This window comes from Oncorhynchus masou, chromosome 11, assembly GCF_036934945.1.
Source record: "Oncorhynchus masou masou isolate Uvic2021 chromosome 11, UVic_Omas_1.1, whole genome shotgun sequence".
In the NCBI taxonomy this organism is placed as follows: Eukaryota; Metazoa; Chordata; class Actinopteri; order Salmoniformes; family Salmonidae; genus Oncorhynchus; species Oncorhynchus masou.
In genome coordinates, this window is record NC_088222.1 from 33,874,711 (window position 1) to 33,887,501 (window position 12,791).

Here is a 12,791-nt window from a genome sequence, read left to right on the forward strand (position 1 = left end):
AAAATTTGAATTGCTTTTAGTGGTTGCTTCATATTCCTGTGACTACTTTCCGTTGAAGCATCTATGCTTCAGAATATGTACAAATGGAGTACACATCCGAGAAGTGCCCTCTGTGCTCCGTTTCTCATACTTTGATTTGGACTCATAATCCAACCCTCCCATGCTCCAGTTTGCGTGCTTGCAGCACGGTAGTATGCATTTTGAGTAACACCCACAGTGTCTCGCTCGGACTGTACCTCATGGGTGAATTAGCGCTGTTGAATATTCATCAACGCGACACCACATTCTCATCTGCTAGGATACATTTGATAGTTCAAGACAGATGATATCTAGGCCTACATGCTTGCACTGTTGTTGGAGGGTAGGTCTATAGGGCTGTTTGTGCGTGTCTCACCACTTTCAACTCCACACCCACAGCTTCCCCCTAACGTAGCACGAAGGATAGATGTTCAGGCTTGTCTGTTTTTAGCTGCTGACACGCACACTCCTTACATGTAGCTAGAGTCAGACAACACACTGCACCGACATACAGCACTAACAAGCTCGAGTCACACACACACACACACACACACACACACTGTAGCTAGCAAGAAGACTTGTCAGGGTCCAGTGACAACATATCAACTAAAAAAGAGGCTGACGTTGACAGAGACACTTTCTTTTGTGGTCATTGAGTTATTGACTGTGGAAACCACGCAGACAACAGGGGAGGTCCAGTAGGAGCAGTAGCAGTCTGTTGTTTTGAATAGGGAACTGGGCAGCCTGTCTGGCCCCTTCAGTGTGAAGAAAGGATATGAAGATCAAGCTCTGTTCTGTCATGTCTGAGTGTGCTTTGCTTGTGTTTGGTCTTAGAGGTCTACATGACATTTTAATGCTCGTGACATTCAGGCCCTACCCTACCCAGTCTGATTGCTTCCTCCAAATTTATGGCCCTGCCCTGCTGAATCAGAAATAACTTCCCCCATATCCATTAGCTGCTTGTCACTGTCTGTCCCCTGCTCCCTGAGCTGCCGCTCTGCGTGTGTGAGTGTCCATAGCAACGGCTCCGGTTTGGGCTTCTCAATGGCAAGACGTGAGAGAGCTGTTAGCTAGCTACTTTTCGTCACTCTAAACTCACAGAACATTTATTTTCTGTGTAAAGTCTCCCCTGTCAGCTCAGACAGTGTTCTGGTCACCATGTTATGATCTTAGTCAGATGTGACTGTACAGATACATTGCACAGCAGGGCAGAAGCAAATGTGTGATCAATTTAGTAATTCTTGAAAATGATATCCAAGAGCGTTTGATGAAAGAACATGCACTAACCCAATGTCTAGTGTTGGGGGCCGTCCAGCTCAGGTCCGGTAGCAAAACTCTAGTATGTTTGTGTCCATGTGCTTCTGTCAGTGGCTACAGCAGTAATGGTAGTGGCTATTTATACACTGCTACTTCAGTGCTAGCTTGGTGTTTTTCCTCTCCTCTGTTTCCTCCTGCACCAGCTGTGTGTGGCGATGCTTCATGGAGATTGGTTGCTGCACTGGGGCCCAGAGTATTAACACAGTGCAGACTAGAGGTCGACCGATTATGATTTTTCAACGCCGATACCGAATAAAAGCTGATACCGATTAATCAGCTTTTTTTTGTAATAATGACAATTACAACAATATTGAATGAACACTTATTTTAACTTAATATAATACATCAATAAAATCAATTTAGCCTCAAGTAAATAATGAAACCTGTTCAATTTGGTTTAAATAATGCAAAAAAAAAGTGCAATATGTTCCATGTAAAATATGTGCCATGTAAGAAAGCTAACGTTTAAGTTCCTTGCTCAGAACATGAGAACATATGAAAGCTGGTGGGTCCTTTTAACATGAGTCTTCAATATTCCCAGGTAAGAAGCTTTAGGTTGTAGTTATTATAGGAATTATTGGACTATTTCCCTCTATACCATTTGTATTTCATTAACCTTTGACTATTGGATGTTCTTATAGGCACTTTAGTACTGCCAGTGTAACAGTATAGCTTCCTTCCCTCTCCTCGCTCCTCCCTGGGCTCGAACCAGCAACAAAACGACAATTAGCGCGCGCTAACTAGCTAGCCATTTCACTTCGGTTACACAAGCCTCATCTCGGGAGTTGATAAGCTTGAAGTCATAAACAGCGCAATGCTTGACGCACAATGAAGAGCTGCTGGCAAAACGCACTAAAGTGCTTTTTGAATGAATGTTTACGTGCCTGCTTCTGCCTACCACCGCTCAGTCAGATACTTGTATGCTCAGTCAGATTATATGCAACGCAGGACACGCTAGATAATATCTAGTAATATCATCAACCATGTGTAGTTAACTAGTGATTATGATTGAGTGATTTTTATAAGATAAATTTAATGCTAGCTAGCAACTTACCTTGGCTTACTGTATTTGCGTAACAGTCTCCTTGTGGAATGCAATGAGAGAGAGGCAGGTTGTTATTGCGTTGGACTAGTTAACTGTAATTTTGCAAGAGTGGATCCCCCGAGCTGACAAGGTGAAAATCTGTTGTTCTGACCCTGAACAAGGCAGTTAACCCACGGTTCCTAGGCCGTCATTGAAAATAAGAATGTGTTCTTAACTTACTTGCCTAGTTAAATAAAGAACTTGATATCGGCCCTAATTAATCAGTCGACCTCTAGTGCAGACAGTGGAACATGACTATTACTACAGTCCTTCCCTCACACCCCCAACAGTCTTCCAGGTCAGACAAGCTACAGTTTGATGTTCCTCTGTGGGAGAGATGAGGCTGTTTTTATAGTAGTTGTGGTTGGCTATAGCCTATCCTATGTTTTGTCTCTGTCTAAGCCTTTTTATATTTGAGTTTAGGGGACATTTGAGCGATCTTTTTTTGTTTTTAAATTGTGTTTTTTTGCGCCTTTGAGTGCCATTCACCACAGCAGTGAGTGCTCATCCCTCTATGTAAATGGACCTGGGAGCTCTTTCAGAAGAGCACTCTAAACGTATTCAATATCCTTTGAAGATTTAACCAGCTATGAGTCAGAATACATACGTTTCACAGCTGGAGTTTGTTTTTCCCTGTAGCTGACAGGCCTCCGGCTGCTGAGTCAGAGAAGGCTAATCACCTGAGAAAGCCGCCACTCTAACCTGAGCCAATGTCAGAGACGAGAGTGGCTCAGTCTGACTTAATACAGTGGAATGATGGAGCTGATGCTGCCGCTATGTGCTGCTTTTAGGGGTCATTGTGCTGCTCTCTGGTCTAAACGACCTGTTCATTGTGGCTGAACTTCTCACCTTGAGGTGTAAACTGCTCTGATTAGCCTATGTTAAAGGCTGATCCCTCTGGTGACCTGGAAGGAGTTATGTGATCCTTCCTTAACCCATACGAAGTCCCATCCAGTTGACCAGCTCTTCAAAATGATGAATGTCTTAAATGGAGCTGCTAGGGTTGTGCATCTTTCCCCTTCAAGACGATTCGATAGATATCTAGTTACATTGGTTCCGATACGATACAGAAACTATACGTTTTAGTGATTCAGTGTGATTCAGATTAGAGGAACGAACTGATGTGATCCGATGCACTAAAATTGGTTCCATAAACACATATCCATCTTTCATTACACACCTTAGCGGAGCCATAAGGGAAACTGGTTATCTACCACACCCCACACTATCAGATAGGGGGAGCAACTTTTGATTTCAAATGACCATCGCCCACTAGCTCCTTTGTAATTTTTAGAGAGTAAAAGTGTTTATATAGCTAGTAATGTATTAATATTCATCTTTAAAAATAAACTATGACATAGCCAATGAGGGTATATACAGTGGGGAGAACAAGTATTTGATACACTGCCGATTTTGCAGGTTTTCCTACTTACAACGCATGTAGAAGTCTGTCATTTTTATCATAGGTACACTTCAACTGTGAGAGACGGAATCTAAAACAAAAATTCAGAAAATCACATTGTATGATTAATTAATTAGCATTTTATTGCGTGACATAAGTATTTGATCACCTACCACAAGATCTCACCTAGTGGGGCATCAATGATCATGAGGAAGGTGAGGGATCCGCCCAGAACTACACAGCAGGACCTGGTCAATGGCCTGGGATATAAAAAATCACACTGTTCAAAAGTTCGGTGTCACTCAGAAATGTTGTTGTTTTTGAAAGAAATGTAGACTTTGTTGATGTTGTAAATGACTATTGTAGCTGGAAACGGCTGATTTGTTATGGAATATCTACAAAGGCGTACAGAGGCCCAATATCAATAACCATCACTCCTGTGTTCCAATGGCACGTTGTGTTCGCTAATCCAAGTTGATCATTTTAAAAGACTAATTGATCATTAGAAAACACTTTTGCAATTATGCACAGCTGTAAACTGTTTTCCTGATTTAAAGAAGCAATACAACTGTTCTTCTTTAGACTAGTTGAGTATCTGGAGCATCAGCATTTGTGGGTTCGATTACAGGCTCAAAATGGCCAGAAACAAAGGACTTTCTTCTGAAACTAGTCAGTCTATTTTTGTTCCGAGAAATGAAGGCTATTTCATGCGGGAAATAGCCAAGAAACTGAAGATCTCGTCCAATGCTGTGTACTACTCCCTTCACAGAACAGCGCAAACTGGCTCTAACCAGACTAGAAAGAGGAGTGGGAGGCCCCAGTGCACAACTGAGCAAGAGGGCTAGTACATTAGAGTGTCTAGTTTGAGAAACAGACTTCTCACAAGTTCTCAACTGGCAGCTTCATTAAATAGTACCCGCAAAGCACCAGTCTCAATGTCAACAGTGAAGAGGAGACTCTAGGATGCTGGCCTTCTAGGCAGAGTTGCAAAGAAAAAGCCATATCTCAGACTGGCCAGTAAAAATAAAAGATTAAGATGGGCAAAAGAACACAGACACTGGACAGAGGAAGATTGGAAAAAAGTATTATGGACAAATTAATCTGAGGTGTTCGGATCACAAAGAAGAACATTCGTGAGATGCAGAAAAGATGCTGGAGGGGTGCTTGACGCTATCTGTCAGTGCATGGTGGAGGCACTGTGATGGTCTGGGAGTGCTTTGGTGGTGGGAGCAGCTTGGTTTACGTGGGATATTTGTACAGGGTAAAAGGGATCTTGAAGAAGGAAGGCTATCACTTGCAATGCCATACTCTGTGGACGGTGCTTAATTGGAGCCAATTTGCTCCTACAACAGGACAATGACCCAAAGCACAGCTCCAAACTATGCAATAACTATTTATGGAAGAAGCAGTCAGCTGGTATTCAGTCTATAATGGAGTGGCCAGCACAGTCACCAGATCTCAACCCTATTGAGCTGTTGTGGGAGCAGCTTGACTGTATGGTATGTAAGAAGTGCCCATCAAGCCAATCCAACTTGTGGGAGGTGCTTTAGGAAGCATGGGGTGAAATCTCTTCAGATTACCTCAACAAACTAGAATGTCACAGGTCTGCAAGGCTATAGTTGCTGCAACTAGAGAGTTCTTTGATGAAAGCAAATTTTGAAGGACACAATTATGATTTCAATTAAAAGTCATTATAACCTTGTCAACATCTTGACTATATTTCCTATTAATTTTGCAACTCACTTCATATGTGCTTTCATGGAAAACAAGAACATTTCTAAGTGACCCCTAACCTTTGAACGGTAGTACACATGCATGTTTGCATACAGATTGTTTCAAGCAAAACTATTCAGGTTCACCCTCAGCGATAATCTAAATGTAATGTAAGCCCTGATCAGCATGTAGCCTTCCTATAGACAGATGAGTTGTCTCTGGTGGTAGCTTAGGCTACTTTTATTCCGGTAAAAGACCATTTTCAACAGTACATTTATTAACAATAACATAGCAAATTACGTTGTTTGTCACTCAACAAATAATGCCTAATATTGCGCAAGTCATTTTATAAACATTTGAACGCTGTAGGTGATGCACAGATGTGCCAAATCAGGAGTATGACTCCCTGTTGACTACGCATAGCGCACAGTTTGACTAGGCTACTGATATTGTCTGGGGTTGTTTGACATTCAAAATGAATTGCAGATCAATGACTGTCAACATAATTACATACTTAGCTTGACACTGGAGTGGACGCAGTTGTCACAAAAGATTAGGTATTTTCGGAAGGTAAAAAGTAATTTGAACAAAATAAATTGTGGACCAGCGAATTGTAACATGCAACATTTGGATCGTTTTGGGTCCCGGGGACCAATGCACTCATTTCTTAAACATTTGAACCCGGGGACTGATGCATATCGGTGAATCGTTACATCCTTAGGTGCCGTCCATGCTAAAGCTTTTGGGCACAAGACCTCTCTCTATAGTTGGAGATTGAGAAACATGCTGTCTTTGCCGTAACTGTGCCCAGAGCTACTATTCCACCAACCCACTGAGCATGAATGGCTTTCAGGGTATTTATTTTGGGTGTAATCTGTGGCTTTCAGTACTAATTCCAGCTTTGGACCAAATGCCTTTTATGAATTGTGGTAATAGGCCAATGTTTTGGGAATACAGTAGAATATTTAGGCTAATACATTAATCATTTGCACCATATGCTGTTCAGCTCTATCTAGATGGACCTGCCTAAATACACTATCACCCATATGAATGCAACGTAAAAAGGTAATAGATGTCTGCTTAACCCACTATATGAACCTCTTGGGTTAGTTTTTGTTCACCCCAACCAGTTAAAAGCCCCTCTTCTTCCCCATCCACCACTCAATAGAGCAGCGGCAGGACCAAAGTGTGACTAATTAACTCTCTGGTGTACTGTACAAATGTGAGCTCTGTCTGTGATCCAGGCTTAGCTCTGCAGCTGTTGACATCTGCGACACTTTCAGCCATGTCAAGTTCTATTTGGACATGATATCACCATGACCCCTGCCCCATTTTTTTTTTTTTACTATCAACCTCCTACCCTGGCCCCAACGACCAATGTAGGCCTACACAAACAAAAAGCAGTTCCCTATAGCTAAGGGAGTGTTACTAAGTAGGTTAAACCAACGTCACATCATGATAGAATTCAACTCATTTTGCCAAGAACACTATAAGGAACCGTGAGTTTTCACCTTTTGTTCTAAATGGCCTGTTTGTGAAATGTACAGTGAACAACTACACGTCTACAGTAGATTTACAATGGTGATATTCTATCGATCTTCTGAAACTAAGCCTGGCCATACCTCTAGAGACATAATCAGAGGTGTAGCCTACTATCTCCAGTCTAGGACAGCATTGATGAATAGTAGAGAAGGGAAAGAACAGGTTCTGATGGAGTGAGCGAGCCTGAGCCATGAAATACAGGCTGTCTGGTCTTAGATTACATATGTTAAGATTAGGCCTACGGTTTCCATGACAGTCCCCACATTCACTGACCCTCCCGGCCTCCAGTCTGGAGAGTTGTGGCAAAGTGTGTTTGCTAAATAGATCGAGCAGGATTAGATCAGATGGATAGAGCACGACTACTTTAGCGCCGAGGATTAGCGTTTCCCGTTGTCGTTAGTTACTACTAACCATTGCATGGTGACGCATCATTCTTCATGTAATGTTTGCCTGCTCTGTATATGCTCCCTTAGCTTTTACTCTGACACCATTCAATTCAAACAGGAGTTACCCTACTCGCTGATCGTTTGCCTATCTATGCTCCCTTAGCTTTTACACAGACCGATACCATTCAAACAGTACTCTGACTCTGAGGGCAGTTTACGCAGTGCTCAGATGAGGTTGTTCTGTGGCTGCTCTGTGGCTTTGTTTCTCTGAAGGCCAGGTAAACGGCTTCCACTGGAGATGTGCTGAAGCCAACAAAAGGATGATTCACAGGCCTGTGTTTTGGAGCCTATTTCTCATCAGCGTCGTGCTTATGCCTCTGAGTTGACTGCCACTGCCGAAGACATTGACTCACCTCTGAATTGTGTGTGTGATAGAGAGTAGTGCTAGCTAGCTGCTAAGCTGCTTAGCACATGGCTGGGAGCTTAGCTCCACTCTGTTTGGCTGGTGGTACACTGTTCTGGTTGTGGGCCTGTGATATGACTGTTGGGCCTGTGTTATTTTGTGATGAGACGAACCAGTCGGTGGTCGAAGCCTGATTATCTGATCGCTTAATACATGGCTTTTGGCTTGGTGGTTTATGAAGCCCCTGGTAACTGGTATGCAGGTTGGACTTAGGAAATGTTCAGTAGCCAGGGACACACACACAGTCCCAGACCAGCTCTCCAAGCCTCTAGAATTTTCTGGCCTCACAGCTTCCTCATGAGACTAAGTCACCACACAGCTGTCTGTTTCAGGGTACACACCAATATTATTGTATAGGCATAATTTGGCTTGTTCTTAGTATAAACACGGTGTGCTTGTGTGACGGTTGGTTAGCACAAGCAAGTCAGCTGATGATCATGTCTTAAAGCCTACAGCGTTGAACAACTCGATGCTTTTCTGTTTTCTGTGACAGGCAGCCAAGCTGCCCGCAGTGTCTGCGTTTTAGGGTTGGATGATTTATATTGTGAATGGGTATGGATCCACGTACCGGTATGGATTTTTACAATATTATTTTATAACAATATTTTGATAGTGCTAAATTATACTGAACAAAAATATATAAATGCAACATTCAACAATTTTACTGAGTTGCAGTTCATATAAGTAAATCAGTCAATTGAAATAAATAAATTCGGCCCTGATCTAATGGATTTCACATGACTGGGCAGTGGTGCAGCCACCCACTGGAGCGCTAGGCCCAGCCAATCAAAATGAGTTTTTCCCCACAAAAGGGCTTTAGTACAGACAGAAGCTGTCCAGGTGGCTGACCTCAGACAATGCCGCAGGTGAAGAAGCTGGAAGTGGAGGTCATCGGCTGGTGTGGTTACACGTGGTCTATGGTTGTGAGGCTTGTTGGACATACTTACAAATTCTCTAAAACTATGTTGGAGGCGGCTTATGGTAAAGAAATTAACATTAAATTCTCCGGCAACAGCTCTGGTGGACATTCCTTCAGTCAGCATGCCAACTGCTGGGGCGGCAGGTATCCTACTGGTTAGAGAGTTGAGCCAGTAACTGAAAGGTTGCTGGTTTGAATCCCTGAGCTGACAAGGTAAAAATCTATCTTTCTGCCCCTGAACGAGGCACTGTTCCCCGTAGGCTTTCATTGTAAATAAGAATTTGTTCTTAACTGACTTGCCTGGGTTAAAGAAAAAAAAAAAAAATATATATATATATATATATATGCACATTTTAGTGGCCTTTTCTTGTCCCCAGCGCAAGGTGCACCTGTGTAATAATGATCATGCTTCTTGATATGCCACACCTGTCAGGTGGATGGATTCTCTTGGCAAAGGAGAAATGCTCACTAACAGGGATGTAAACAAATTTGTGCATAAAATGAGATAAATTAGCTTTTTGTGCATATGAAAAATGTATGGGATCTTTTTATTTCAGCTTATGAAACATGGGACCAACACCTTACATTTTGCATCCATATTTTTGTTTAGGATGAATGAAAAGTTCTACAAATTGGACAACTTCGCTCCAAGTTTGGTCCGAGTATAAAACTATAAGAATGGAGAAAAACCATTAATATCACTAATTAATTTGTTGCCATTCTAGGATCATGCACTAATCTTAACGTATATTTAAAACTTTTATTATTCAGAAACATAAAATACTGCGCCACCGCCATAAATTAGAAAAATATTGTGATATGATATTTTGGCCATATCACCCAGCCCTAGTGTTTGTTTGAGAGCTGGGCTTGGCTAAAGTTCTTGACTTCCACTTCCTCTTTTGTCTGGGAAATGGCTTCAGTTAAGTGTCTTCCTGTTGGCCCTGACATGAATGTAAAAGAGCAGGAAATCACGTTGACATGATTTAGTTTGAGTTTTCATTTTTTTCATCCTTTATCTTAAAGCTGAGGCGAATGCTTTCTGATGACTGATATTGACGGAACTTTTTGGGGGTAGTTTATAGGCCTCGCACATTTAGACTCGTCATTTGGTGGCCGCATGCCATTACCTCTTCTCTCTTTCCTGGAGAAGTGTCTGAGGTGAACCTACCTAACGAGCATCCGTCTTACTGCCTTGTACTCGGTCTTGACCTAGACCAATCCCCTAGCTGCAGGCTCCAGCACGTCTGTCTGCGTGATATGTAGGCTGAAGACGAGGCCTGCACAAACATGCTCGCTTGTTTGCTCACTTTCTCTCTCGCAACACATACACAAATGAACACACACACTGTGTGCGCTCAATTCAGTGTTTACATGATTGCCAGTGTCCCCGGTTAACTTCAAGGTTAGTTTGACTTTGGATGTGGTGTCTGAGGTAAATTCCCCTGCATTTTCTCTGTGTTAAATGCGTTAGAGAGAATGGCCTCTTGCAGTCCAAATTGAGGAAGTGTTGTTAAATCCCAGGTGATAAAGCTGGAGGTTCTAATATGACCCAACACTCAGTCTCTGGGGCGCTCACAGTCTCTGGGGCGCTCACAGTCTCTGGGGCGCTCACAGTCTCTGGGGCGCTCACACCACAGCAGAGCAACTTCTCTCTTAATAGTTACTCAATGAGATTCTTCAGAAGGATTTCAGAAACATCCTTAAACAGGAAGGCCTGCCTAAAACATTTATCTTTGAAGATGATGGTACTTAACTCTGTTCTTTTACAAATTTGGTTAACCTGAAATGCATTAATGGGCGAGTTTCTTTGAAAAGCTGTTTTAGATATTGAGAAGATGATAGCTAGTCATTTAGGTTAGTCTGTGCTGGCATGTCAATACAATCTTTAGATAGTCCATATTAAAATTGTAAATTCAGCCCAGCATATCTGTCCATTTTTAGATCGGTCAATCTCCCAGCCCTGCTCTCTCAATGGTTCACTATAAGCAGCTTTCCCCTGGACATAAAAACACTTAAATCTGCCTATTTTAGGCTGCTTTCAATGGGCTTATTCCAAAAAGGAAATGTTTGTCAAATGCGGTAAGTCAGTACTGTAAGAGCGTTATAGTTTTATGTCCTTCTAGAACAGCATCTAGAGCAGGAAATAATTGAAATCTGCAGTGGCTTGACGTTGAAAAAATAGCAAAGCCAACAGTACCTTTTTTTTAACTGTATCATTTCAGTTCTTAGTCCTCTGTTTCCTAGAAATATGTCCCTCAGTTCAATACCTTGAAATACATATAGTATTTATTGCTAAACAGAACATGTAGCTAATTGTCTTCTCTGACTGATTGCTATGTGTCTCGCTCTTGCTCTGCTTGCTGCAGGTGTGTCCCATGCGACCCTCCTGCACTCCAAATCCCTACGGGGTCACCGGGAGTGTTTTGAGAAGTACCACCTCATCGCCAACCAGAAGCTGTCCCGCTCCAAGGTCTCCCGCAGTGCCTACGAGGGAATGAAGCTGGCCCTGAGCCAGAAGATCAGCCGTATTGTTCAGTACGCCCAGAACAAAGACTCCGTCAGCTTAGAGGGAGGTCCGGGCCGCCGGGGGGGCAAGCACCAGCTCCTTTGCTACAGCCAGAATGGAGAACGTACACTTCTTCCCCAGTCAGACGCCCAAGTGCCTCGCTATACCCCATGCTGGAACCAGGGGACGGGGGCAGGAGGGCTGCCGGACTACGCCACAGGCATGCTGGAGTGCCACTCGGCCGAGGGGCTGGGGCTACTGGAGGACGGGCAGGGCCTGGGGGGCCTGTGGGGGTCCACAGGGAGGAGGGGTCTTCATCGCCACAGCCAGTGTTCTGGAGGAGACCACCAGCTGCTGCACTCAAACAATGGCCACAGCAGAGACGAGTGTGAGTTCTTTATACCAACTGTAATGAACACTAACTGGCTTCCTCTATTCCCAACGCACCACACTGGCTGTGGTCAGATGTTCTACCCCTCTGTTCTCCAGAAGTGAGCGCTCTGCATACAGAATAAACATTGTATTGATGTAGCCTAAGCATGGGGCTAGAGGAAGCCTCTGGGAACGAGTGCACCATTTTAGGAGGGTAGAGAAGTCAGACTGTAGCCAGTGTTATTTAGCCCAGTCATCACTGGAGAGGCTTCAGGGGATCTGCCTTTCCTGCATACATTCCCTTCATCAGAGACATCTCAAGGCTGGATCAGAAGGTGTCTGCCTCTGTGATGAATGGCATTGAGTGGGAGGAGGCGTGTTGAAAAGGGAGGAAACGTGGGAGGGAGACAGATGGGATGCGCAGCGTCCATTTCTCTCCTCCTGATCTGTTCTCTGATCTTTTTTATATGGACTCCTATCTCTTCCATCTCCCCTACTACTCATTAATGGCACACAAGACAATGTAGTGATGCAGGCAAGGGCTCAGTTTTTAGAGCATCCTCCTCACACATTCCTCCTTGACCACCAATTTCCCCCCTTTCCACACACCATCACACTCCAGAGAAAAGCTTTCTCTCTCCTACCTCAGTGTCTACGTCCCGTCCCTGTAACAGCACCAATGTTTTTTGTGCCTGCGGCACGTCCTTTGGGAGAGAGGGGGGATAACTCCCAAGGACGGTGGCTCTTTCATGCTGCTGTTAGAATTCCATTCCTTTAGTAAATGACGACAGTGTAGCTATATGACTCTTCGCTCTGCGTAGTTCGTTGTTGCTATGTGTCAAGTCCCTGAGGTTGCGTTAGTTGTTTAGTTAGAGGACTGTTCTAAACAAGTTTTCTTTACTTTATCACACATGCTGTGTTCTTGTTTTGTGACCCAATCTGTGTTTTATCTTCCAGTGATTCACATGAGTGTGGATGAACTCCACCAGCTGAATGGCCAGCTCCTGCTACAGATTCAAAGTAAGAACTTCAATAGATGGCTATTAAAGTGTAACTGTGAATTATA

The 12,791-nt window shown here is 43.4% G+C and overlaps 1 protein-coding gene across 2 annotated transcripts in view; it reads left to right on the plus strand.

The window, feature by feature from the left end:
* The window catches only part of LOC135548577 (protein EURL homolog), a 30,573-nt gene that overhangs the window by 13,763 nt on the left and 4,019 nt on the right, over nt 1–12,791 (plus strand). For both annotated transcript variants that reach the window (XM_064978327.1, XM_064978325.1), the window contains exons 3-4: nt 11,214–11,741; nt 12,683–12,745. In XM_064978327.1, the coding sequence (XP_064834399.1) occupies nt 11,214–11,741; nt 12,683–12,745 (591 nt within the window). The remainder of the gene's footprint in view (nt 1–11,213; nt 11,742–12,682; nt 12,746–12,791) is intronic.